Source organism: Crinia signifera, chromosome 5, assembly GCF_055691185.1.
Source record: "Crinia signifera chromosome 5, ASM5569118v1, whole genome shotgun sequence".
Taxonomy (NCBI): domain Eukaryota; kingdom Metazoa; phylum Chordata; class Amphibia; order Anura; family Myobatrachidae; genus Crinia; species Crinia signifera.
The window spans coordinates 161,678,645-161,703,348 of NC_139221.1; the positions used below are offsets into that span (position 1 = coordinate 161,678,645).

Genomic DNA, 24,704 nt, shown 5'->3' on the forward strand with positions numbered 1-24,704 from the left:
AGAGCGGCTCCATCTGTAAAACACAGGTGTCTGTGTTCCGATGCTCCTGTAGTCAGATGAATATGTTTACCATAGAGTGCATGCTTAATATGAACCTCTTTTTGTTATTACTGTATTTTTTTTTGTTTTAAAGTTAGGATTATTTAACCACGTGCATTCCCCCTTACATGGTCACATTTGCGGTCCACCATGAGACCAGGGGTTAGGGGTCCGCCCACCAGTTAATCATGAGCTGAGAATACCCGATGCCCACTCATGATTGGCGGGTGGGCACGCTTAACCCCCAGTCTGTGGTCAGAGCCACGGATGTAAACACAAGCTCCACTGAAGACCCCTCGCTCGCTTAGTTGCCGCATCACATACCCCCCCCCCGGAAGCAGCACGGCGGCCCTATTCCTCCCCACCATACTTGCCTACTTTTTTAAACTGCTTTCAGGGAGATTCCATACCTCCCAACTTGTGCATGGTTAAAATTGTGACCCGCCGCGCCAGAGGCGCGTCCGACCCAGAATGGGGGGTGGGGCTACAAAAAGTGGGTGTGGTCTCCAGTAAAGTGGGCGTGGCCTAATGTAGAAACACACATTTTCATCATTTTGGGGGCATGCCTCCTCCCTGCACTGAAGAGATGCCATGCACACAGCATCTCTTCAGCGATTACCGGTGATCTCTGCCCCCCTTAGGTACAGCGGGACAGTCTGCAATTAGCGAGACTGTCCAGCTGTAATTGGGAGGTATGAGATTCTAGAGAGTTTGCGTGGCCCGCAGATGAGGGATCATGTCTTGCACAAAGGGGTCGTGGGCCAGCCTACACTAGCCAAAAAACAAGGGTCACCTGTACAAACACACACACAAAAAAAGGGGATAAATGGAGCTGCTGAGGAAACACTAACCTGCATCCCAGGCACTCCTGCTCTTCCCGCAGCCTCTCCTGTGGGCTCCCAGCTGTCAGCCTCCGCACCAGCTGCTCTCCGTCTCTCACCGTCCTGAATGTCTCCAAGGTGCAGCTCCCACCATGCATGGGTCAGGGCAAGAGGGGAGGATCCTTTGCTACTGCCACTCCCACTGGCGAGAGAAAGCTGTGATGTAAGGGCTCCCCAGTGGCTGGCCGCCAGCAGGCTTTGCTGGCCTGGGCAGCTCTCATGCTAACTACTGCCAGGGGTGCATGGCAGGCCTATTAGGCCTGATCATGCCCCCATGGCGGACAGACTTGCACTGTGCGGTCTGGATTTTTAGATGGGAATTGAGTATTCAGGGGTATTGGGAGGGCTTTGCAGGGAATCGGGGGACTGTTGCCTAAATGGGAGCATCCTGCAAAATCCGGCAGTGTCGGCAACCTACTATCAGCCTACACACACACAGGGGTCACTACCAGCCTACACACACACACACACACAGGGGTCACTACCAGCCTACACACACACACACAGGGGTCACTACCAGCCTACACACACACACACACACACACACACACACACACAGGGGTCACTACCAGCCTACACACACACACACAGGGGTCACTACCAGCCTACACACACACACACACACACACACACAGGGGTCACTACCAGCCTACACACACACACACAGGGGTCACTACCAGCCTACACACACACACACACACACACAAGGGTCACTACCAGCCTACACAACACCACACACAGGGGTCACTACCAGCCCACACACACACACACACACACACAAGGGTCACTACCAGCCTACACACACACACACACACACGGGTCACTACCAGCCTACACAAACACAGGGGTCACTACCAGCCTACACAACACCACACACAGGGGTCACTACCAGCCTACACAAACACAGGGGTCACTACCAGCCTATGCAAACACACACACAGGGGTCACTACCAGCCTATACAAACACACACACAGGAGTCACTACCAGCCTACACAACACACAGGAGTCACTACCAGTCCCTGCATATACACACACAGGGGTCACTACCGTCCCACACACACACAAACCGGGATCCTACCTACACATGAACAAATGCTCAGTGCCAGCCTAAAATTCATAGGGAACACACACACACACGCACACAGACAGAACAGTGTTAGGCTATACACACACAGTGCATTCACACACAATGACATGGGTCAGTACCTGACTACATAAACACACACACACTGCCAGCTGTAATAGATACAACCATAGGTCACCAATACACACATTACGGTCAGTGCCAAGCTAAGTAAACACAAACAGTTACAGTTACATAGCTGCCTACACACAGTTCCATCCAGTATGGAGCTTCTGTGGCAGAACAACATGCACTGACCTGGGACGGAGCACTAGTCCTGCTCCTCCCCCAGCCTCTCCTCCGAGCTCTCAGCTGGCCTGGTCAGCCAGTCTCCACACAGCTGCTTTCTGTGCAGGTCCCCGTCTCTCCCCCTCCTCTGTCTCTCCAGCGTGCAGCTCCTAGTTGAGGCGGTGAGGGGAAGAGGTCAGAGGGTCGGGCTTCACTGCTGCTGCTCGTACGTGCGGCTCTCACACTGATGTTGCGACTTGCACGCGTAGTAGTTCCAAGTCCCGCCCACATCGCGCCGGACTAGCGCATGCGCAGTCCGTTTTTTTTTAGCTCAGCATTGAAATTCCGGGGGATTGGGGGGGCTTTGCGGGGGACCGGGAGAATGGTGGCCAAAGCGGGAGGCTCCCGCAAAATGCGGGAGAGTCGGCAAGTATGCTCCCCACCCGTAGAGCGTAGAGATCCCCCCCCCGCGCCTCGGCACTGTATATATTATTTCTGAAATAATGTGAACATTAATAATTTTTAAAGATAATGGACTTGTATTTTAGTTTGTAGTAGCCAGTTATACAACTCTCTAAAGAAATGATTACGGCAAACCATAGCCTAGGACAAACCAGCATCCTTTCTTGTAAAAACAAAAAACAAATTGGAAATCAGAAAAATTGCTTTTACGCTGTGTTGCCACAAGATGGCTCTAAGTTGACATGCAGTAAAAACAAATCCATTGCCCTAGTACTGTGTAAGAATTCACCAAGCAGTGCAGATCCTTAACTTCCTCACGGGAGAAAGGAAATGGCATCCAGTACATAATGTTTATGTGTTATTTGCACAATGAAATACAGAAACATAGAATTTGATGGTCCATGTACAAACATACATTAAACATTAATGTGTCACATACTGGTGCATACACAGCCTTTCATAGTGTAACTGTCTTATATTTTAAAGCTTTACATTTCAATGATGAGAAATATGGTCTGATTCTGGTTCACTCGGAGTGAACTTAATTTGACACTGCCCCAGGCGCAAACCCCGTCAGATTTTTACAATGTCGCCGGGCCATTTGCAATGAGGAGGGGGCCTAGGGCATGATGGCGGTGGATGGGGGTGGTGTCCCGTCTTCGTCCAACTGCCTGCGAATATAAGTCAGTCTTCGCTCCATCTTTGCGAAGACAGGAGAAATCATTTGATGGTCCCGACCTTCAAACGATCTGTCCTAAAATTAAAAAAGATAGTGATTAACAAAGGCAAAAATGGATAACAACGAGCCATTTCTGCCTTTGTTAATCACTATTTTACTTTCTGACAAAGAAAAATAATAAGTAGGCAATTTTAATTAATATTTACTTACAGAGGAATTACATGTAATATTTGGGTTTTCCAAGGTTTTCAGCTTTTTTTACATAGGGATAAATTTACTCATGGGGTTAATTTACTAAAATGGGAGTTCTATTAAAGATTCCACTTATTTTGTACCCTCTACAAGATACCCATATTCAGTAGAACTCCCATCTTATGCCCTGTACACACGCTTCGATTCAGGGTAATTTTGGATTCGAATTTGCTTCTAGATGCAAAATCGAATACTAATCAAATTGAAAATGACCCTGAATCGAAGCGTGTTAACTTCCTTTGATGCAGATTAGATCCTGATGCGCAGCCCCCGGAACCGAAAGCTGAAATAGACTTACATGGCAAGTCTATTTCTACTTCTATCTGGAAGATCGAATGCAGTTACATGCTGCTCTATGCAGCATTCGCCCCTCCCTCCCCCCGCACCATCCTTCCCTCACTTCCTCCCTCCTATTCGATGCCGGCACCTGCCGGGTCCCAACGGCCGTCAATATTAAATCAGTATCAACAGCCGCCGCATCAAACCCTCTGTATACCCCTTTAGTAAATTCCCCCCATAGAGTACTGAGCATACTGAGCTGCTATTAGAGGTCAATTTAGATGAAAAACATATATATGATCAATTTCAGTACTCTATCAAATAAAGTAGACAAGGGAGATAACTCAAATTTGTTTTTCTATATCTTTGAGTATACAACTATTCCCCCTCAAAAATACAGCTCTGTAATTGTATTTCTTCCTTCTGAAATACAACCTGAAAAAAACTTTAGTACTTGTTTCCTAGCAGAGGCTATTCTCCGTAGTCAAATCGCATCGCATCGGATCGCACAGTGTGTATAGTGCTGTGCGATGCGATGTGATGTCCATATTAAGTGCACAGGAGTGCTTATACAATGAAATATCGCATGGGATCGGAGGGCACCATAGACAAGGTGCGATGCGATGCAATATTTCATAGGAGAAGCACCCATGCGATGAGATGTGATGTGTGCTTTACTATGAGATGTCATAGGATGAGATGTGTGATTATTATGACATGTGATGGGTGCTTACAATGAAATCACCTATGCCATTGTTTAGCGTCACTTCCAGTATCAACGGAACGAGCACAGCTAGCCCTGCGAGGGGACGCGGATTACTTCACATGTATTCCGCGTCCCCTAGCGCGGCTCGCTGCACTCGCCATGCTTCAGGCTTGGTGGCTCGCTGCGCTCGACACACTATATAAATTCAACTCCACGCCGACGTGGATAGTGGGGGGTATGAAAAGGTCAAAGGACACGTTCCGCTGAGCTCGACGCGCTTCAGGTGGTGTTTTAGGAACACATTCACACCTGCAAAGTCATACAGCTGACACAGTAATGACGACATGTGTTAACTTACAACTGTCATTTACTTAAATAATTTAATTGAAGAAGCATAAATAATTAAGAACATTGATTACAATAATTAATGAGAATAATAACAATATGTGACTTTAAAAACAACAACATTAATGCTTAAAAATCAAGAAATAAAACCACACTTAATCATCCTTAGGGAGGAGCTTAAGTGCTTGGTCTATGCGGTGGAATGGGTCATCAGCTCCCAATGTCTTTCTCCACATGAATTCCTGTAGATAAGATTGGAGCTCATGTCACGCTGTGCCTCTTTGGCGCTTATTGGGCCATTTACATGCGCACCACAATCTCTCCACATTCTGGTTATGAAACCCTGTGGCCGGGTCAATGAAATTGTAGAGATGATTCACTGTGAAATGCTGGTACCCTGCCAGTTCAAGCTGTTGAGTACTGTATGCCCTCCAGCAGTCCATATAGATTAGTGATGCTTGGCTCCATATTCTCAATAATACAGTCCATCAATGTGGTGGTATCACGCCTTAGCACCATTTTCAGGAAACAATGTCCGGTTCCCCTACATATTCCTCCGAAAATCCACTGCTGTGGTAAAATCCGTCCGGGGTTAATTTTGCGCTTAACAAATAATATCTCATCTACCTCCACAATGTGACCAGGTCCACCGATCCGCCGCTGTGGCTGCACCATGATGTCCAGGGCGCAAGCCTCTCACATCCAGCGGTTGTACAGGACCGCAGTTTTCTTTGAGATGTTAAGCTGCTGCCCACAATAGTCAATGGAGGTGAGCTCCTGTGCCCATGAGTAATTGAAATGCACCAAGGTCAAAAAAACGGTAAGCGGCACCCTGGAAACCAGTGGGCCGCTCTGAGGCTCCCCTTCAGCCGGCACATTTTCACATGGCACCACCACATCGACTCCTTCACTGACAGGCGCATTACGTGCTGATTTGCGCAATTCTGCGCCAGTGGAAGCAGTTCTTGGTCTTGGAAAAAGCGTATCGCCTCCTCCTCCATCTGAGGAAAGCTAAAGATGTTGAATGATCCAGCCATTTCCAATACTTTAAATAATTCAGCAATAATTCACCAGCAGCTCTGAGGGATGCTTCTACTCCTCACAGAAAATCACCTCAGAGTGATTTCTGGGAGGATCTGACAGGGGGCAGGAATAACAGGGAATGGGATCGGTACTGAAATCGCATTGCGCGCAACGCATGCTACTATAACGTCATGTGATGCGATGCGATTTCACTACTTTAGCGTACGTAGGAAAACTGTCCGCCCTGCTAGGAAACAAGTACCAAAACTTTTTTAATTAAAATTTCACAATTAACTTTGGGTTTAAATTCCCAAAGGAAGTGATGTAGGAAAATAATTATATGACAAATAATATAGTGTTAAATGTGCTGAGAATTCCCAGCTTTTTTTACTTGAATCTACCCAGCTTTCCCATTTACAATGAATATTACCCATCCCGGCAAAATCCGGTATTGGAAGAGGTGTTGGATTCACGGGCCTCCGGACCATGGTTGAGAGATTTCCACTGACAGAAATCTGGGTTCACATGCAATAACCCAGGATTTTGTTATCAGTAGAAAAGGGGTATTATGGTTGAGGATTATTTAATTTGTAAGCAACCCTTGTATATTACAATTTTCCCATGAGGTCTTGTGCGAGGATATCAGTTACTCAGGCAATGCAACATATGTCATGAATGTGTGGAACATTTTGTATTTCAGCAGTAGACTCCAAGAAGCAGTATGGAAATATTGTAAGCTGTTTTGTAGAAAATACATCGTTTTCCCTGATGAGAGCAGCTATCCAGAAACACATTTAGTGTGTTTGTATATAAACAAATTCATTTGTTCAAATTGGAATTCATTTTATCCAATTACAGCACTTGAGCAGTGAAAAATTGGAGGTATGCCCATATCTGAACAGATTGAAAGTGAAAGAGGTATCCTAGTTGGGAAACAAATCCATGCCAAATCGAAATAAAAGCCTTTTTATGACCAATATGATCATTATAATTACACCATTTACTTATAAATCAATATGGAAGAAATATACCACGGGAAATTAGTATGGTAAATAATCATATGACAATGAAATTTACAGGGTCTGATTAAAAGATTCAGGTGCCCTAGGCTAATACACATGTTGGTACCCATGTAGTGCTGCTGAACGCAGTTGTATGGGCACTCAGGCTCTCACCAGTGAAACTGCAACAGTCATATATGATCTAATCTAATGCTCGTGCATACCTCCCAACTGTACCGCTTTCCGCAGGAATGTCCTGTTCTTTGGGGACATTCCAGCGTCCCGCCCAGAGCCAGAGGTATCCCGCAGCAGGGGGGCAGTTGGGAGTCTCTGCTGGGTCGGCTGTCAGTTCAGCCAGCGGCGCCCACCACAGACCCAGCTGGCACTGCTGCCCCAAGCCGCGGGGTCTGCCACATCCAGCGGTTGTACAGGACCGCAGTTTTCTTTGAGATGTTAAGCTGCTGCCCACAATAGTCAATGGAGGTGAGCTCCTGTGCCCATGAGTAATTGAAATGCACCAAGGTCAAAAAAACGGTAAGCGGCACCCTGGAAACCAGTGGGCCGCTCTGAGGCTCCCCTTCAGCCGGCACACTTTCACATGGCACCACCACATCGACTCCTTCACTGACAAGCGCATTACGTGCTGATTTGCGCAATTCTGCGCCAGTGGAAGGAGTTCTTGGTCTTGGAAAAAGCGTATCGCCTCCTCCTCCATCTGAGGAAAGCTAAAGATGTTGAATGATCCAGCCATTTCCAATACTTTAAATAATTCAGCAATAATTCACCAGCAGCTCTGAGGGATGCTTCTACTCCTCACAGAAAATCACCTCAGAGTGATTTCTGGGAGGATCTGACAGGGGGCAGGAATAACAGGGAATGGGATCGGTACTGAAATCGCATTGCGCGCAACGCATGCTACTATAACGTCATGTGATGCGATGCGATTTCACTACTTTAGCGTACGTAGGAAAACTGTCCGCCCTGCTAGGAAACAAGTACCAAAACTTTTTTAATTAAAATTTCACAATTAACTTTGGGTTTAAATTCCCAAAGGAAGTGATGTAGGAAAATAATTATATGACAAATAATATAGTGTTAAATGTGCTGAGAATTCCCAGCTTTTTTTACTTGAATCTACCCAGCTTTCCCATTTACAATGAATATTACCCATCCCGGCAAAATCCGGTATTGGAAGAGGTGTTGGATTCACGGGCCTCCGGACCATGGTTGAGAGATTTCCACTGACAGAAATCTGGGTTCACATGCAATAACCCAGGATTTTGTTATCAGTAGAAAAGGGGTATTATGGTTGAGGATTATTTAATTTGTAAGCAACCCTTGTATATTACAATTTTCCCATGAGGTCTTGTGCGAGGATATCAGTTACTCAGGCAATGCAACATATGTCATGAATGTGTGGAACATTTTGTATTTCAGCAGTAGACTCCAAGAAGCAGTATGGAAATATTGTAAGCTGTTTTGTAGAAAATACATCGTTTTCCCTGATGAGAGCAGCTATCCAGAAACACATTTAGTGTGTTTGTATATAAACAAATTAATTTGTTCAAATTGGAATTCATTTTATCCAATTACAGCACTTGAGCAGTGAAAAATTGGAGGTATGCCCATATCTGAACAGATTGAAAGTGAAAGAGGTATCCTAGTTGGGAAACAAATCCATGCCAAATCGAAATAAAAGCCTTTTTATGACCAATATGATCATTATAATTACACCATTTACTTATAAATCAATATGGAAGAAATATACCACGGGAAATTAGTATGGTAAATAATCATATGACAATGACATTTACAGGGTCTGATTAAAAGCTTCAGGTGCCCTAGGCTAATACACATGTTGGTACCCATGTAGTGCTGCTGAACGCAGTTGTATGGGCACTCAGGCTCTCACCAGTGAAACTGCAACAGTCATATATGATCTAATCTAATGCTCGTGCATACCTCCCAACTGTACCGCTTTCCGCAGGAATGTCCTGTTCTTTGGGGACATTCCAGCGTCCCGCCCAGAGCCAGAGGTATCCCGCAGCAGGGGGGGCAGTTGGGAGTCTCTGCTGGGTCGGCTGTCAGTTCAGCCAGCGGCGCCCACCACAGACCCAGCTGGCACTGCTGCCCCAAGCCGCGGGGTCTGCCACATCCAGCGGTTGTACAGGACCGCAGTTTTCTTTGAGATGTTAAGCTGCTGCCCACAATAGTCAATGGAGGTGAGCTCCTGTGCCCATGAGTAATTGAAATGCACCAAGGTCAAAAAAACGGTAAGCGGCACCCTGGAAACCAGTGGGCCGCTCTGAGGCTCCCCTTCAGCCGGCACACTTTCACATGGCACCACCACATTGACTCCTTCACTGACAAGCGCATTACGTGCTGATTTGCGCAATTCTGCGCCAGTGGAAGGAGTTCTTGGTCTTGGAAAAAGCGTATCGCCTCCTCCTCCATCTAAAGAAAGCTAAAGATGTTGAATGATCCAGCCATTTCCAATACTTTAAATAATTCAGCAATAATTCACCAGCAGCTCTGAGGGATGCTTCTACTCCTCACAGAAAATCACCTCAGAGTGATTTCTGGGAGGATCTGACAGGGGGCAGGAATAACAGGGAATGGGATCGGTACTGAAATCGCATTGCGCGCAACGCATGCTACTATAACGTCATGTGATGCGATGCGATTTCACTACTTTAGCGTACGTAGGAAAACTGTCCGCCCTGCTAGGAAACAAGTACCAAAACTTTTTTAATTAAAATTTCACAATTAACTTTGGGTTTAAATTCCCAAAGGAAGTGATGTAGGAAAATAATTATATGACAAATAATATAGTGTTAAATGTGCTGAGAATTCCCAGCTTTTTTTACTTGAATCTACCCAGCTTTCCCATTTACAATGAATATTACCCATCCCGGCAAAATCCGGTATTGGAAGAGGTGTTGGATTCACGGGCCTCCGGACCATGGTTGAGAGATTTCCACTGACAGAAATCTGGGTTCACATGCAATAACCCAGGATTTTGTTATCAGTAGAAAAGGGGTATTATGGTTGAGGATTATTTAATTTGTAAGCAACCCTTGTATATTACAATTTTCCCATGAGGTCTTGTGCGAGGATATCAGTTACTCAGGCAATGCAACATATGTCATGAATGTGTGGAACATTTTGTATTTCAGCAGTAGACTCCAAGAAGCAGTATGGAAATATTGTAAGCTGTTTTGTAGAAAATACATCGTTTTCCCTGATGAGAGCAGCTATCCAGAAACACATTTAGTGTGTTTGTATATAAACAAATTCATTTGTTCAAATTGGAATTCATTTTATCCAATTACAGCACTTGAGCAGTGAAAAATTGGAGGTATGCCCATATCTGAACAGATTGAAAGTGAAAGAGGTATCCTAGTTGGGAAACAAATCCATGCCAAATCGAAATAAAAGCCTTTTTATGACCAATATGATCATTATAATTACACCATTTACTTATAAATCAATATGGAAGAAATATACCACGGGAAATTAGTATGGTAAATAATCATATGACAATGAAATTTACAGGGTCTGATTAAAAGATTCAGGTGCCCTAGGCTAATACACATGTTGGTACCCATGTAGTGCTGCTGAACGCAGTTGTATGGGCACTCAGGCTCTCACCACTGATACTGCAACAGTCATGTATGATCTAATCTAATGCTCGTGCATACCTCCCAACTGTACCGCTTTCTGTCCTGTTCTTTGGGGACATTCCAGCGTGCCGCCCAGAGCCAGAAGTGTCCTGCAGCAGGGGGGGGGGGCAGTTGGGAGTCTCTGCTGGGTCGGCTGCCAGTTCAGCCAGCGGCGCCCACTACAGGCCCAGCTGGCGCCGCTGCCCCAAGCCGCCGCGGGGTCTGCCACATATGTAGCTATGCCACTGCTGCCACCACTCTTCTACAGGCCATACACTGGCTAATATTTTGCTTCAGAAATCAACTCAAGCTTCTCACATTCACTTACAAAGCCCTCATGCATTCCTCTCTCATTTACATCTCTGACCATACCTGCCGTCACACTCCCATCTGCCGTATTCACTCCACAACTGAATGCTGCCTCTCCTCCCAGCTTCTTACTTCCTCCCACTCCTGCCACCAAGATCTTGCAAGTGGTGCAACCTACATCTGAAATTCTGTACCTCTCCCTATTAGACTCTTCACCAATCTACAAAACTTCAAGTGACCAAAAAAGACTAACTAGTGGTTAGTATAGAGCGCTTATTACGTGTTGTCTGCCCAAAGCAGCTACTTATGGGAGTGGTCAGCCCCCGAAATGGGTAAAAAAATAGAGATATAGAAACAAGCAGCGCTTAATAAAAATTGATATACGTCAATTAAATCAATGAAAAATATTTAATGAAAGTTAAAATACACTAAAAACATTTACTAAATTGACATGGACCCAGTGTGAATAGTCACCAGACTTAAGTCTTATAACCTGCACTGATCCGATGATATAGTTGATGGAGTCCTTATTAGCCACTTAATGGTATCCTGGTAGTAATATACTGGCCTCAGACCGATGGCAGAAGATGAAATTTGCCAACTCGGGAGTCCTCACTACTGCGAGTGATCAGGTGTCCATAGATGAAACTGGCATGGGACTTCCTTTGGAATGAAAGCGAGGATTAGACGAATAAGCAGGTGGTAGAAGTCTTCAGGTGTAGGAAGAAGTGAACTTTCTCCGAAACTGGGTCCAGAAAGCACCAATACCAACACGTTTCCCAGTACTGACTGCTTTATCAAGGTCTGCTCTACAGACCCACTTCTTCATTGAACCCATCCAGCTCTTAACTCCCATGCTCACTGTCTGCCATATCTGCATCACCCTTGTCTGTCTGCCCCTCCCCTTTTAGAATATAAGCTCTGGAGAGCAGGGCCTATTTCCTTCATATGCTTTTCCCTTTCTTACTTAGAATACAATCTTGTCCATACTCCCTACAACAGCATCTGATCCACCGTGTTTCTTATTTGAGTGTTTTGACCATGGAAGTTTATAAACCACGTACTTGTCTGACATTGTCTGTTACTGTAAGTCACTGTTTTTTTGTTCTGCTCATTAGTTTTGGCACTGTAGCACCAAATAAATAATTGCTAATTAGAATTATTATTATTATTATTATTATTATTATTATATTAATAAAATCCTTATAATAACATTGATATGTTGCTTTTAAAACAAAACAGCATATTTTTAAAGTATAACCATGCAATGCCCCAGGATTACTGTAATTGTAGATTGTAGATGTACATTGCTACTAATGCATTTTATTTAATGAAAAATTATAGGAAAAATATGAGCTAAATGAATGTGTTTGTTTGTTGACTTATCTGTGGTATAACCTTGAAGGTGATGGTATCTCATTGTCTTAGGCATTACTAATGTTATTTACTTTTCTTTTTTCTTTTTTTTTTCAGCACTCCAAACATCCCTGGATACACTGGCAGGGTTCATTGGATGGCTATCCACCCAGCAAATTCTAATCTTCCATCTCCCTTTTTATCTGCAGACACAAAAATGAATGGGTACGTGTGAGTTGCATTTCTGAAAGAGTTTTCATATGATTCAGTGTTAACCCTATGGAGTGCTGATCAAATGTGTTCTTTTTGTGGTTCACAACGAGCCTCTGCAACATCAGTGACCATTTCTTTATGTATGTAAAGAACTCTTACAGGACACTGACATTGTATATGTATTTAAAGTACAGTAGTTACAATTACACATCATTTATTTTAATTCAAATTAATAATCTGGAAGTTACATCACCTCAAACCAGTTTGAAACAATAAAACCCTACAATTTCCAAATTTTAGAAATGAATAAACATACAGAGAAGGGGCCATCTGGGTAATAAACAATAGTCGCTATTAGATGAATGCCATGCTTGCAGCGACTTGTCAGTAGAATAACACATACAGTAGAAACCTTGGGGGAAATTTATGAAGCAGTGATAAGAATGGAGAAGTGTGCCAGTGTAGACGTTGTCCATGGCAACCAATCACAGCTGCTGTATCATTTTTTTAGAATGCAAATGATAAATTTTACTTCAATGCTGAATGGTTTTCATAGGCTGCGTCTCCACCCTTATCACTGCTTCATACATTTACACCCATATCCTTCATACTCACTGTATAAGAACGGAAAGGTGAAAGTTGTGGAGACTAATAAAGTGTATCACTCAGTAGTGCAAGCAGTTAAACGATACATTGTTTTGAGGGCGTCAGTTGTTAAAGTGTACACAGATCAGACACGAATCTGGGTCTGAGAACAAGGCTTGTGGTTGGAAATGGCTACTGGATGCTTGTGCAGAATGGAGAGCAGGCAGAATTGTCCAGTCACACAAAGGGCAAAAGTGCATCAAATTATGGATAGTCTTAACGTGGCCATACATCAGAAAGACATTGCACCAAATCATACAATCTCAATGGATTGTAAAATAGATTGTATGCAGATTGTGTGCACATCGTGTGTACAATCATACAATCACACAATCTCCCGACCCTGGAGATTGGAGGATTGGTCCTCTGAATTGAAGTGATGCCTGTCAGATCAGTTGGGATTGAGAGCAGATTGCATGTGCTTTTAAGCATCATGCTGTGTGTGTGTATGCATAGTCTGCAAATCGCCCATACACGCTGCAGGTGACTGATATTACAGCATGTAAATACCTACCCAGTTGTGACATCAGATACATCACATGGGCGGCGATCGGTAATTATTTATGCATTTACCAATCCTTAGCCCCAGTGTGTATACAGTTTTAGAGTAGTTATAGTAGCAGACAAACTGAAATTGTAAACCATAATGAAGAAAAAAGAAGGTATTTCTTTTATAATACATATATAACCATATGATGATCAATGTCACACATTGAACAAAACTGAATGAACATTTGCTGTAACATACTGTGACATCAGCAACATGTTCAATTACAGAAATCACTGGATCAATTAATTTGCATAAATAGAATATGCTCCCCTATTATGTAAAAAAGGTGGTATAATTTAAAGAAATAGTAGACACATAGAAAAAGTTTGGATAAATATGAAAATGTATTTGAATTTTAAACATTTACATTTTTAGTTATTAATATCAAATTGAAATTCAAATTATATCATAATAAATTTATTTTATTTTCAGATCTCTTTTTGGAAGCAGGACTGGAACTGTATTTCAACACCAAGGACCTCTTTCAAAAATGGTTACCACCGTTTCACCACACAATCCTTTCAACAAGGTGGAGAATCAAATGATTGAGTAAAATACCAATAATTAGTGTTCGCAGATAATAAACTTAGAAACAAAGACACAAGATGTCTTCAATTGTTTTGGGAACAACTGAAGTTGATAAGTAGTAACAACTTTGAAAAACATGTTTTTGTACCCAGATTGTTATGGTTAAAAAATTAGTTTTTCTTTTATTTACAGTATATGTAGCTCATTGTAATTTTTTTTAATTTTCTTTGGGCTTTGTACCATGGAATTTTTCTCGTAGTTCTAGATGGTTAGAACAATTCCTTTATCAGGCACTTTTATGTGGAAGATTTGCTGCAAATTTCTCATCATTTAAATTAAATAAAATCAAGATTTTACATATATTACAATGTTTTTATACTGCCCTTCCATAGGCATATTGTTTCTTTTTGGATATATTTTTCAATGACTTTAAAACATTGTAGTAAACTTTCCAAACACTACTCTTGGATAGTATCATTATCATCTTGTATTAAAACATCACCTAAACATTTTGGGGACAGACTGTATAACCTTCAGGATAATACAATTATAGAGCAAATACTGTAAGTGAATAAACTCATTTGTGTACAGTAAGTCACCCCTCTACCAATCTCTATGCAGAGGGGTTTGTAATTGAAAAATGAATATGCATTGCAACTTTTCTGTGAAAATGGCAACTTGCAGCTTGCATAAGATAACTCGCACCTAACTGACTTGATCCTTAATAGTGAACAGACATCTCAGCTAGGCGATGAAAATTGCTGCTATTGCAATTAATTGTGGGTGTTTTTGTCAATTTTTAATAATTTCCTACCCATGCCTTTTTGCCCTCTTTTTTTGACTAGAAAGGATATGGGTGGAAAAATTGGACAAAACTCATGGATTTGCAGATCCATGTGTTTTTCGCCCTTGACAAATTTTTCACTTGACAAAAAATTAGCACTTTAATTAAATAGGCTGAATATAAATTTGCCCTAAAACACACCTAGGTGAAAAATCAGCACTAATTAGGTCTTCTCCTGAATCTTGACTGAGATGGATAATAAGTATCATGGACTGACAGGCAGGTTTGCAACCACCTTCTCAATAAAGTTTCCTACATGTATATCCGTTGGGGGCTGGGAATGATCGCTTGCAAGTGGAGCTCCGTCTCCAAGCTCACATCCTTGGTCCCTGAAGAAGGATAAGCGTGGTGGAGGTGGAGGCAGAGGAGGTTGACGGAGGAGGCGGAAGGAGGGAATGACGGGAGTGCTGTGGAGGACCCGGCACAGGATGCGGCGACCCCCGGCCGAGACAGTTGGTCCTTCAGCAGACTGCACCAGCTCCGGGTGGAACTCAGTGGTGGTGGCCCCCAAGGGAGGAGGTATGGCTACACTATCGGGGGCAGCACTATACTCTTGTGGAACTCAGACCAGAGAGGGCCCAATTCTGGCCCCCGGACTCACGGACTCTCTCCCTCCTGGCCTCTCTGACTCTCCCCCCGGCCTCACTGACTCTTCCCCTCCCCACTACCACCCACACTGGCTCTTTCTCCAGCTGTGGCTCCAGCCAGTGCCTCTGGAATGCTAATCGCCCCCCCCCCCCAATCTCCACAGCAGGACAGCTTCTGGATCCATCCAGGCTGACTATGTTTAGCCCCTCCACATCTGCCCTTGGAGTAGCAAATTCAAGATAAAGCCGCTGATGGCTACCTAGGATCTGTGCCGCTAGCCAAAATATGTACCCCGTGTCACCCATGTCGTGTTCCATATCTACTGTTTTTAATTGCTACCTATCTGGCTGGTGCAATCAACACCCATGCACCACTGTATGTCTGCCTGGGTGTTGTACAGCTCAGAAAATATATGTTCCCCATGTCCGTGTCCCTCAATGAGGATTCATCTAGTGCAGTGGTTCCCAACCTTTTTTCTCTACTGTACCCCCTTGATTAGGCTTTTCATTTATGAGTACTCCCACCTCTCATTTTGAAATATCCACAGTACTTAGGAGTGGAGTGGAAGGGAGCTGTATGTATGTCCTTATATTAAGGAAAAACAAGATATGTTGTAGCTAGGCGCAGCCCTCTCAAAAAGACTGTTGATTTGTAATACCATGTGATAAGCAAGGGTTTATTGAACAAGAAGTTTTACAATAAAAACATACAAACAGAATTGGATACTTGTGGACATCAATGGGATCGCAGTTTTCATCTATTATCAGGGGTTAAATGCAGTAAATCATCTCACCATAATCAGGTGCTGCGGTGGGCTATACTTCAGCTGAAGTTTCTGCGGCACCACCGCAGGATGCTTGGTTTTTGATGAGTCCCCAAATAAAGTGCAGAGTGCGAAAGTGCGGTCCAAATATAAAGTGTCCAAGTGTCCAGGTAAAGTGCATCAGATGAATGGTTGCACTATCAGGATGAATCAAAATGTGTCCAGTTCAAAGTGGTCAGCAACGCGTTTCGGAACACGCAGGTCTCCTTTTTCAAGCTGGGTATGAACACACATTGATTACTAGGCCTTTTTGTACCTACTTCCTCAGTTTACAGCCAATAGGATTTCCGCGATTTTCGCAGGCCGGAAGTGCTGTGCGTTCTACATGGCACTTCCGGTTTGCTTTCCCCCTGGCGTGATGTGGATCGGAGTTCTGGAGGATAAACTGCTGAATGGGGCTTGGTTTTGGGCGTTTCTCTTTTATTCCGCACCTCTCCTCACTCAAACCAATCAGTCAGTATTTCTGGTATCTTCTATATGGAAGCATCGCACTTCATTATTCTCACTGGTCTCCGTCCGCCATTTTGATTGTGGGCAAACGTAAGGGCAGATGATAGGAATTTATTTTTTGAGGTGGCTACTCCTCTTTTTACCGTTCTGTGCAGTACTTCATTCCTGCATAGTCCATCCCTAGTTACCGGGAGAGCCAACCTCATTATATCAATATTCCTTTTTGTAGTCATCATTGGTACATGTGGAAAAATACAAAAATGCAATATTAAGGAGTAGCAGAGGAGAAGTGTGCATTCAGGAACTGGGTCCCTCTGTGTCTGGGCCCTGGCTGTGTACTGTCTCCGGGCAGTGGTGTCACTAGGCGGGTGCAGGTGTTGTGGCCCACACTGGGTGTCACTAGTCAGTTTGGGGTGACACCAAAATCAGCCTTGCTACCGCACCCCACTGCTGCCTGTGACTCCAATCCTCAGTGAGGCTCAGTCACAGACAGTGACAGTCCACTCCCTCCCCCACCTGCTCCCTGCTCTCTCTCCCATCCGCTCCCTGCTCTGCCCAGCTGAGCTGTCCTGTGTCCGCCGCTATTTTCAATTGTCTCCCGCTGGACCGCTAGCCAATAGGCACTTGGCTCCAGCAGCCAATCAGAAGCAACATTGATGACTGCTGGACCGCAAGCGCCTATTGGCTAGCGGTCCAGCGGGAGTCTGAGACTTAATTGAAAATAGTGGGGGACAGGGCAGAGCAGGGAGCAGGTGGTGGGGTGCGGGCTGCTGTCCCCCTTGGCAATGAGCTTATTAGTCCCCCTTGGCAACGAGCTATTTTAGTCCCCTTTGGCAACAAGCAATTTTAGTCCCCCTTGGCAATGAGTTATTTCAGTCCACATTGGCAATGAACTATTTCAGTCCCCCTTGGCATTGAGCATGAAGCCCCTGGCATCGAGCATGAAGTTCCTAGCAATGAGCATGTAGGTAAGTGGCATTTATGTGTCAAATGTGTAATAGGCATTACGGTTTGTTATATAGTATGTAATGGGCATTACAGTTTGTTATATAGGCCATTATTCTGGTTGGTGCGGATATGTCCGCGTGCGTTCGTTCCGCCGATGTTTTGTGTCTGCGCATGTGCAGAGGCATATCTGCGCATGTGCGAAAGGGACATATGTCCAAATTCCGCATGAATTGTTTACACTACGAACAGGGGGAGGAGAGGGGCGTAAAGGGCTGTTTGGCCTCATTAACATATGCATACGCCCCACGTTTCATGGGCGTTCCCATGAAAACGCTGGGCGTACGTATGGTAATGCGGCCGTGACGCACGTGTAGGGGGCGGACATATGACATTGCCAGATGTCAGCTGCCCGCCCAGATCCCTGCTTTGCACGGAGAAATGCCCGAGTGGTCTGAGCTCGCGGGAGATGCCTGACCGCTCGGTCCTGCATTCAATGGTATGCGACCATCGAATGATGGGGGAGGTTCCCAGAGATGGAGGAGGAGTATACATGAGAAATCCACTCGTGCGGTCAGCGGCTTACCGCATTCGGACGGAGTGAGCGATCCGTACGGAAGGTGGGGTTTAGGACGCACGGTCCTGGCCGCATATTCGGCTCCGGTTGCACAGACCAGAATAAGGCCCATAGTATGTAATGGGCATCATGTGTGACCTTATGTGTAATTGGCTTTACTGCATGTTGCTTTATGTGTAATGGGTATTACAAAGTTCGCTAAAATGTGTAATCTGCAAGTACACAATACAATCAGGGTACAGGCCACGCCGCCTTCTGATAGGCAAGGTCTCCAGCTTCCAGAAAGTTGGGAGAGGGAGTGACACCATGAGTTACTACACCGGGTGACACCAACCCTAGTGACGCCACTGTCTCCGGGGTTCCCGCTTACACCTGTAGGATTAATGCCACATCTTCCTCCACCCATGTCAGTTTCGGGCAGATTATTGCTGATTTCTGAGGGCAGAGCGGGTAGCTCACAGCGGATTGCTGATAAGTCAAAAGCACGAGGAGACGCTGTAGAAGGAACCGGAAGTTTCTCAACATGGTTAGTCTCCATGGCAATGTGAGTCATTTTCCACCATCGAAAGAAGTTTTCTTCCGCCATTACCAATAGTATTTTCAAGTACCCCCAACTAGTCTGCAGAGTACTCCAGGGGTACTAGTATCCCAGGTTAGGAACCACTGATCTAGTGCACATAGGGTGGCCAATATCGGGATCCCGGGATTTGGCCCTAAAAAGTCCGGGATTTCAATCCCGGGATTGGAGTATCCAATCCCGGAATTTCGGGATTAGACTGCACATGCTCGCTCAGACACTGCCCGGCTGTTCCTGACCGCGGCGTGCAGCCTGTGCAGCGTGACGGTCACGCTGCGCAGGCCACGCCACCCACACTGCTGTCACCCCTTCTGCCCGCTCCTTCTCCAGGCCGCCCGCACGTGCCTTCTCCTGGCCGCTCACCCCCCCCCCACCTCTTCTCCCGCACCTGCCTGCCCCTTCACCTACATCTGCCCGCGCCTTCACCTGCGCCTGCCTCCCTGCTTCTTATCCGGCTGCTGATGAGGAGGTGCACGCATCTAATTCCTAGTATACACAAGTATACCGGGCCAATAAAGTTAATTCTGATAAAAGTATGGTTTGATACCGGTCTATAGTTGGTCGTGCAGTCAGGATCTAAATTACAATGTTTTAGGAAGGTGCCCAAATTGCTTCCTTTAGTAGTACAGGCAGAGCCGGATTAAGCCTTCGGGGGGCCCGGGGCACTTTAGAAAGGGGGGCCCCTCCTATTTGTCATTACACGTTTCCCCGCTTATTTATGTCAGCGGCTTTCTCAAAGATCAAGTGTCATGATCTTTGAGAAAGCCGCTGACATAAGTAAGCGGGGAAACGCGTCAGTCCCGATTGCTTCTGTACTACCGGCCGGTACTGCCGGCCGGCATATTGGAGCCTCAAATTGCAATTGTGCTGTGTCTCCAACTATCTGAGATTTTACACTCAAGTGCTTTTTTTCTGTGGACTCTGATGCTAACAGCACCTCCCTGATGCCCTCCAGCCGATTATAAGCAGGAATGTGGTAATTATATCAAACTCCAATCTAACACCACTAATATCGGACTGACAATATATGACCACTTATTTTTACTAACAATATTGGACTGTCTATCGACCACCATTATTAACCCTCTACTAATTTGAGGCTGGCAAAAGTGGATTCATCCTTTTACATTTAAAAGGGGACTGCTTCTTTTCCACTTGCAATTTTAGCTTATTTTATTTTTATTTTTATTTTTTATTCTATTTCTAGTGTTATTTGTATATGTCTGGTATCGGCCGGTACCCATGAAACTGATTATTAAATTTTATTAATATTGTTATTTAATTTGTTTCTGTATCTGTAAATGTCCTAATTATTACCAGAGACTGGCTTTAATTTATCCCTCAGATCCAAGCGCTTTCTTTTACCTTGCTTCGTTTGTTTCTCTTTGTTAGGATTGGTGATCCTAAAAAAGTTAGCAGCTGGATTTAGTGGGTTGTGAGAATATACATTGTCATTAGCGCTACTATTTTTTTCTTTTCTTTTTCAAGGGGCAAGTAAAAATCAGTGATCCCCTAAGTGGATATTTTCAAAGGATTTCTGCATTATTTTGTATCAGGGTTACCTACAGATGTATCGGGTCTTGTCTTTGCTGGCGATCCGCCAGCAGCATGGCGCCGCTATCTGACTGAGACGCGCATGCGTCCCCCACACACGCGCGTCTCAGTATCCGGGCGGCGAGGCGGACGCATTACTGTCCGCCTCCCGCTCGAGGGGGCCGGGGGGACCCGAGGAGGCTGCGGGGGGTGCGGTCGCCCGGTGTGGGCACCGGGCGACCGAGGGCAGCACCGTTGGAAGGGGACGCGCGCGCACCTCGTGCGCGCGCGTCCCCTTCCGGCATACAGATGGCGGCGGGGCAGGGGATGGCGATGGCGACGCCATCGCCATCCCCTGCAAAGATGAGACCCGTTACATCTGTAACATAATGGGGTTGACTAAAATATCACCACTATTCATCTCTTATCATTACACATAAGGGGTTTAGGACCTTATTCAGGTTGGATCGGGCGGCCACGTGTGCGGACGGACCGTCCAAACGAATCGCTCACTCTTTCGATGAGTGCGAGTCCTCCCACAGAACATCTGTACACGGTCGGTGGGAAAAGCCAGCAAAGGGGAGTGGTGTGTAAATGAGCGTATGCTACCATGCTCGGACAGATCTCCTCCGTTTCGTTCAGAAACTGAGCGTGTTTCTCCGATCACATATATGGTCCAGCAATTATTCCCTTTGAAGTTACCTTTTAACAATTACCCAATTATGCTAAGTTCGATTGATTGATTGATTGATTGCTTTATATTACCTCTTTGCCTCCCTTAATTATTCTAAAATTGAACCCTCATTACATGTATATTTCTTGTGTTCTAATGTGGCACTTTCCTCACTATCTATGTGTCCCCCAATGTTTGGTATGCATGCTGTAAATAATGTTAATAAATATTAAGTCCCTATTTATTTACGTCTCGCTACCCTAATCATATGTACCCTAAGCATAATCCACCAACAACTAACATTTATCCATGTACAGTACATTTATTTAAATTGAAGCCTAAAACCCACACATGCACACAACATTCATTTTTTACCCTTCACTTTAAATTACATATATAAGTTACATTACACATGTGTACATGTACCTCTGTCCAGCTGCCCTCAGAAACACTCTAACATATTACTATAAAAACCACAGACAACTTCTAACTATTGAGAAACTTTTATTTTAAATAATCCAAAATAAAGTTAAAATAAAAAATTAAAGTAGGGAGTGCAGGCGAGCCAGCAGCATGGCAGCATTCTCAAAGGCCCCCTGCAGTTCAAGCACTGTCTGTGCCAAGGCCTCCTGGTGCTGTAGAATTTCTGTTGGGAAGGAAAAAAAAATGTTGCTTTATTTTATACGTTTAGCACAAAATCTTGGTCACTTTTTAATGATTAATAAGCTGTCAGTGTAATGTGAAGGCAACACACATTTTAAAAGAGCATTGAAGATGGACCTGCTATGAAGATGTTACAAACTACTATGAGGTTGGCACACACAAACATATGACATGACTTCAAATAAGTGCCCTTTGCCTTCTTTACTGAATGTATGCAGCATCACATTTTGAAGGTTTGTGCTGTTGAAAACAGGTCAAACCTCTGGACTAAGGTATGCAGTGTAGGGATCATTACATTGTTGATGCTTTACAGGTTTATCCTTCTCAAACTGTAGAATATTGGTGTCAAACTCATGGGCCTCCAGCTGTTATGGAAATGCATGCCCCAGCATGGGCTGCCACAGTATTAACAGGCCAATATCTAAATGTATGTGGCAGGTAATGCTGGGAAGTGTAGTTCCACAACAGCTGGAGACCCATGAGTTTAACACCACTGCTCTAGGATCTTTCAATGGATGTAAGGTGTGTCAATCACTGAAGGGGTGATGCATGTACAACATTAGGCACATTGTTTACTTACGTAAGCCATCAACATCCATCATCACATTCTCCTCAAGTATTTCTCCACTTCCAGGAGGTGGTGTGGTTGGGGATGGGGGACCAATTAAGGATGAGGCAGGGATGGGAGTAGGGGTCAAGGTTGTAGGGTGTGGTGGGGATTAGTAGGGCTTGTGGGTGGGTTGCTTCTCATCAATGTTGCTTCTGATTGGCTGCTGGAGCCAAGTGCCTATTGGCTAGCGGTCCAGCGGGAGACAATTGAAAATAGCGGCGGACACAGGACAGGGGTTGGAAATGGGGTGGGTGGGGAGTGGATGGGGGCAGTGGTGTGGGTGGGGTGGGGAGTGGATGGGGGCAGTGGTGTGGGTGGATGCAGGGGAAGGGGTGGGACCATGGGAGGGAGAGATGGGGTGGACACCAGCGGGTGCAGCTGCTGCCGCCTCTTCTTCTTCCTCCTCCTCCTTCTGCTGGTGAGCTTCTGTTGCCCTGATGCGTGCCATGGCACATACTTCGATGTGAATGTTGATTGTAGTGTTATTGAAGGTTGGGTGTTATGGATTGGAGAATTTTTTTTTTATTGAAACAACAAAATTAAATTTTATTTTATTATAGCGTTTTTAAAATAATAAATACATACACATACACACATATACACAGACATTCACATACATACACACATTTTGCAAACATTTGCAAATATTCACCTGTACATAATGTTTAAACTATACATTGCTTACAGTGGCAGACATAACGGCAGATCCTCCCCAGCAGATCGGGCTGTCTCCTCCGTAAGTCCAACCACCACCGCTCGAGCTGTGCGACAGTTCACCGGAATCAACTCAGTCTGTGTGTGATCTGTCGCATGCACACGTGCGTTAAGTCGCCATAATTTACACCGTTTTTTTGGCGAGCGTTTCACCCCCCCCCCCCCCCCCCCCCCCCAAAAAAAGGTGGGATTCTACACATATATACAGTAGGTGACCGCTTAGAAGGAAAGGTTGCTGCAAATATGCAGAATGTGGGTTTGGGGTAAATAACCACTTTAGAGCAGGCCTGAACTATACGGTGAGTGTGTCACCATACACACAACATATAAAGCAATAGAACAGATACCGACAGTTTTTCAAGCGCGCCTTCTATGTATAGATCCAGATGTCGCTCCATCATAGATATCTTTGATAATGGCTCATGTGACATAAAAAGAAAAGACTAGATATAGTGTAATACCTTCAGACATAAATTCTAACAGATTTTCAACTGTATATGATAAGAACTGTACCCTATATAATTGTCCACTAAATGAATGGTGGACAATTAGCGCTCAGGATTGAGGAAGCAATGGATACTCCAATATACTCTGGATTATTCTACATGTAGAAGAACCAAAGAATATCTGTCCAGATAGTGAAGTAACATTTTAATGGGTTAAAAAACAATACATTTCATAATGGGTGTAAACCAGTGGCGTAACTACTGTAAGGCAGCCCCAGCAGCCGCTTGGGGGAGCAAGCAGCAGCAGGGTCTGTGTGGGCGCCAGCACCTGCTCGATGCACTGACATGCTGCTGCCTGCCGCTGCCTGCTGGCTGAGCACCGGAGGCGAGTCAGCCATGACAGTGACAACAAATCCCCCCACTGATTCAATTGACTGTACACAGAGACGGCTTTTGGCCACTGTGTACAGGATGGGCGTACTAGGGCGACCTGGGACGCATCTGAGCCAGGGAATCATCAGAAGTGTCTGCTGGTCTCTCTGCCTCCACACACTGGGAAAACACGCTGGAGAGGAGCTGGGGGGGGGGGGGGGCGCACAAACTTTTTGGCAGGGGGGAGCAAAATTTATAGTTACGCTACTGGTGTAAACAATGGACTCTCACCAGATTATAATGTCCACTGTGCAAAGTAGACAAACAGAGCATAACATGACAAACTACAGGCGTCCCTGGATGCTTGTTGTGGATGTTAAGTCCTGATGTATCGTCCAGTGTTTACAAGTCTCCTCCGCCATCGCGTTTCAGACCATATGTCCTTTATCAAGGCATATGGTCTGAAATGCGTTGGCGGGGGGAACTTGTAACCAAAAGTATGGTCTGGTTTTTATGTTGTGTATCCTGCCTAGCATAATTCCTGGATGATGCAGATCCTATGCTGGGGTTGGACTTTCATTTCAGCACGCAGCTGTTGTGTCTCAGA

General features: G+C 44.8%; 1 protein-coding gene across 2 annotated transcripts in view; it reads left to right on the forward strand.

The window, feature by feature from the left end:
• Nucleotides 1-14,351, forward strand: part of SPMIP7 (sperm microtubule inner protein 7) — a 59,290-nt gene extending 44,939 nt beyond the window's left edge. For both annotated transcript variants that reach the window (XM_083188189.1, XM_083188190.1), the window contains exons 8-9: nt 12,464-12,571; nt 14,187-14,351. In XM_083188189.1, the coding sequence (XP_083044315.1) occupies nt 12,464-12,571; nt 14,187-14,307 (229 nt within the window). In that variant the 3' untranslated portion in view covers nt 14,308-14,351. The remainder of the gene's footprint in view (nt 1-12,463; nt 12,572-14,186) is intronic.
• The last annotated feature ends 10,353 nt before the right edge of the window (nt 14,352-24,704 follow it).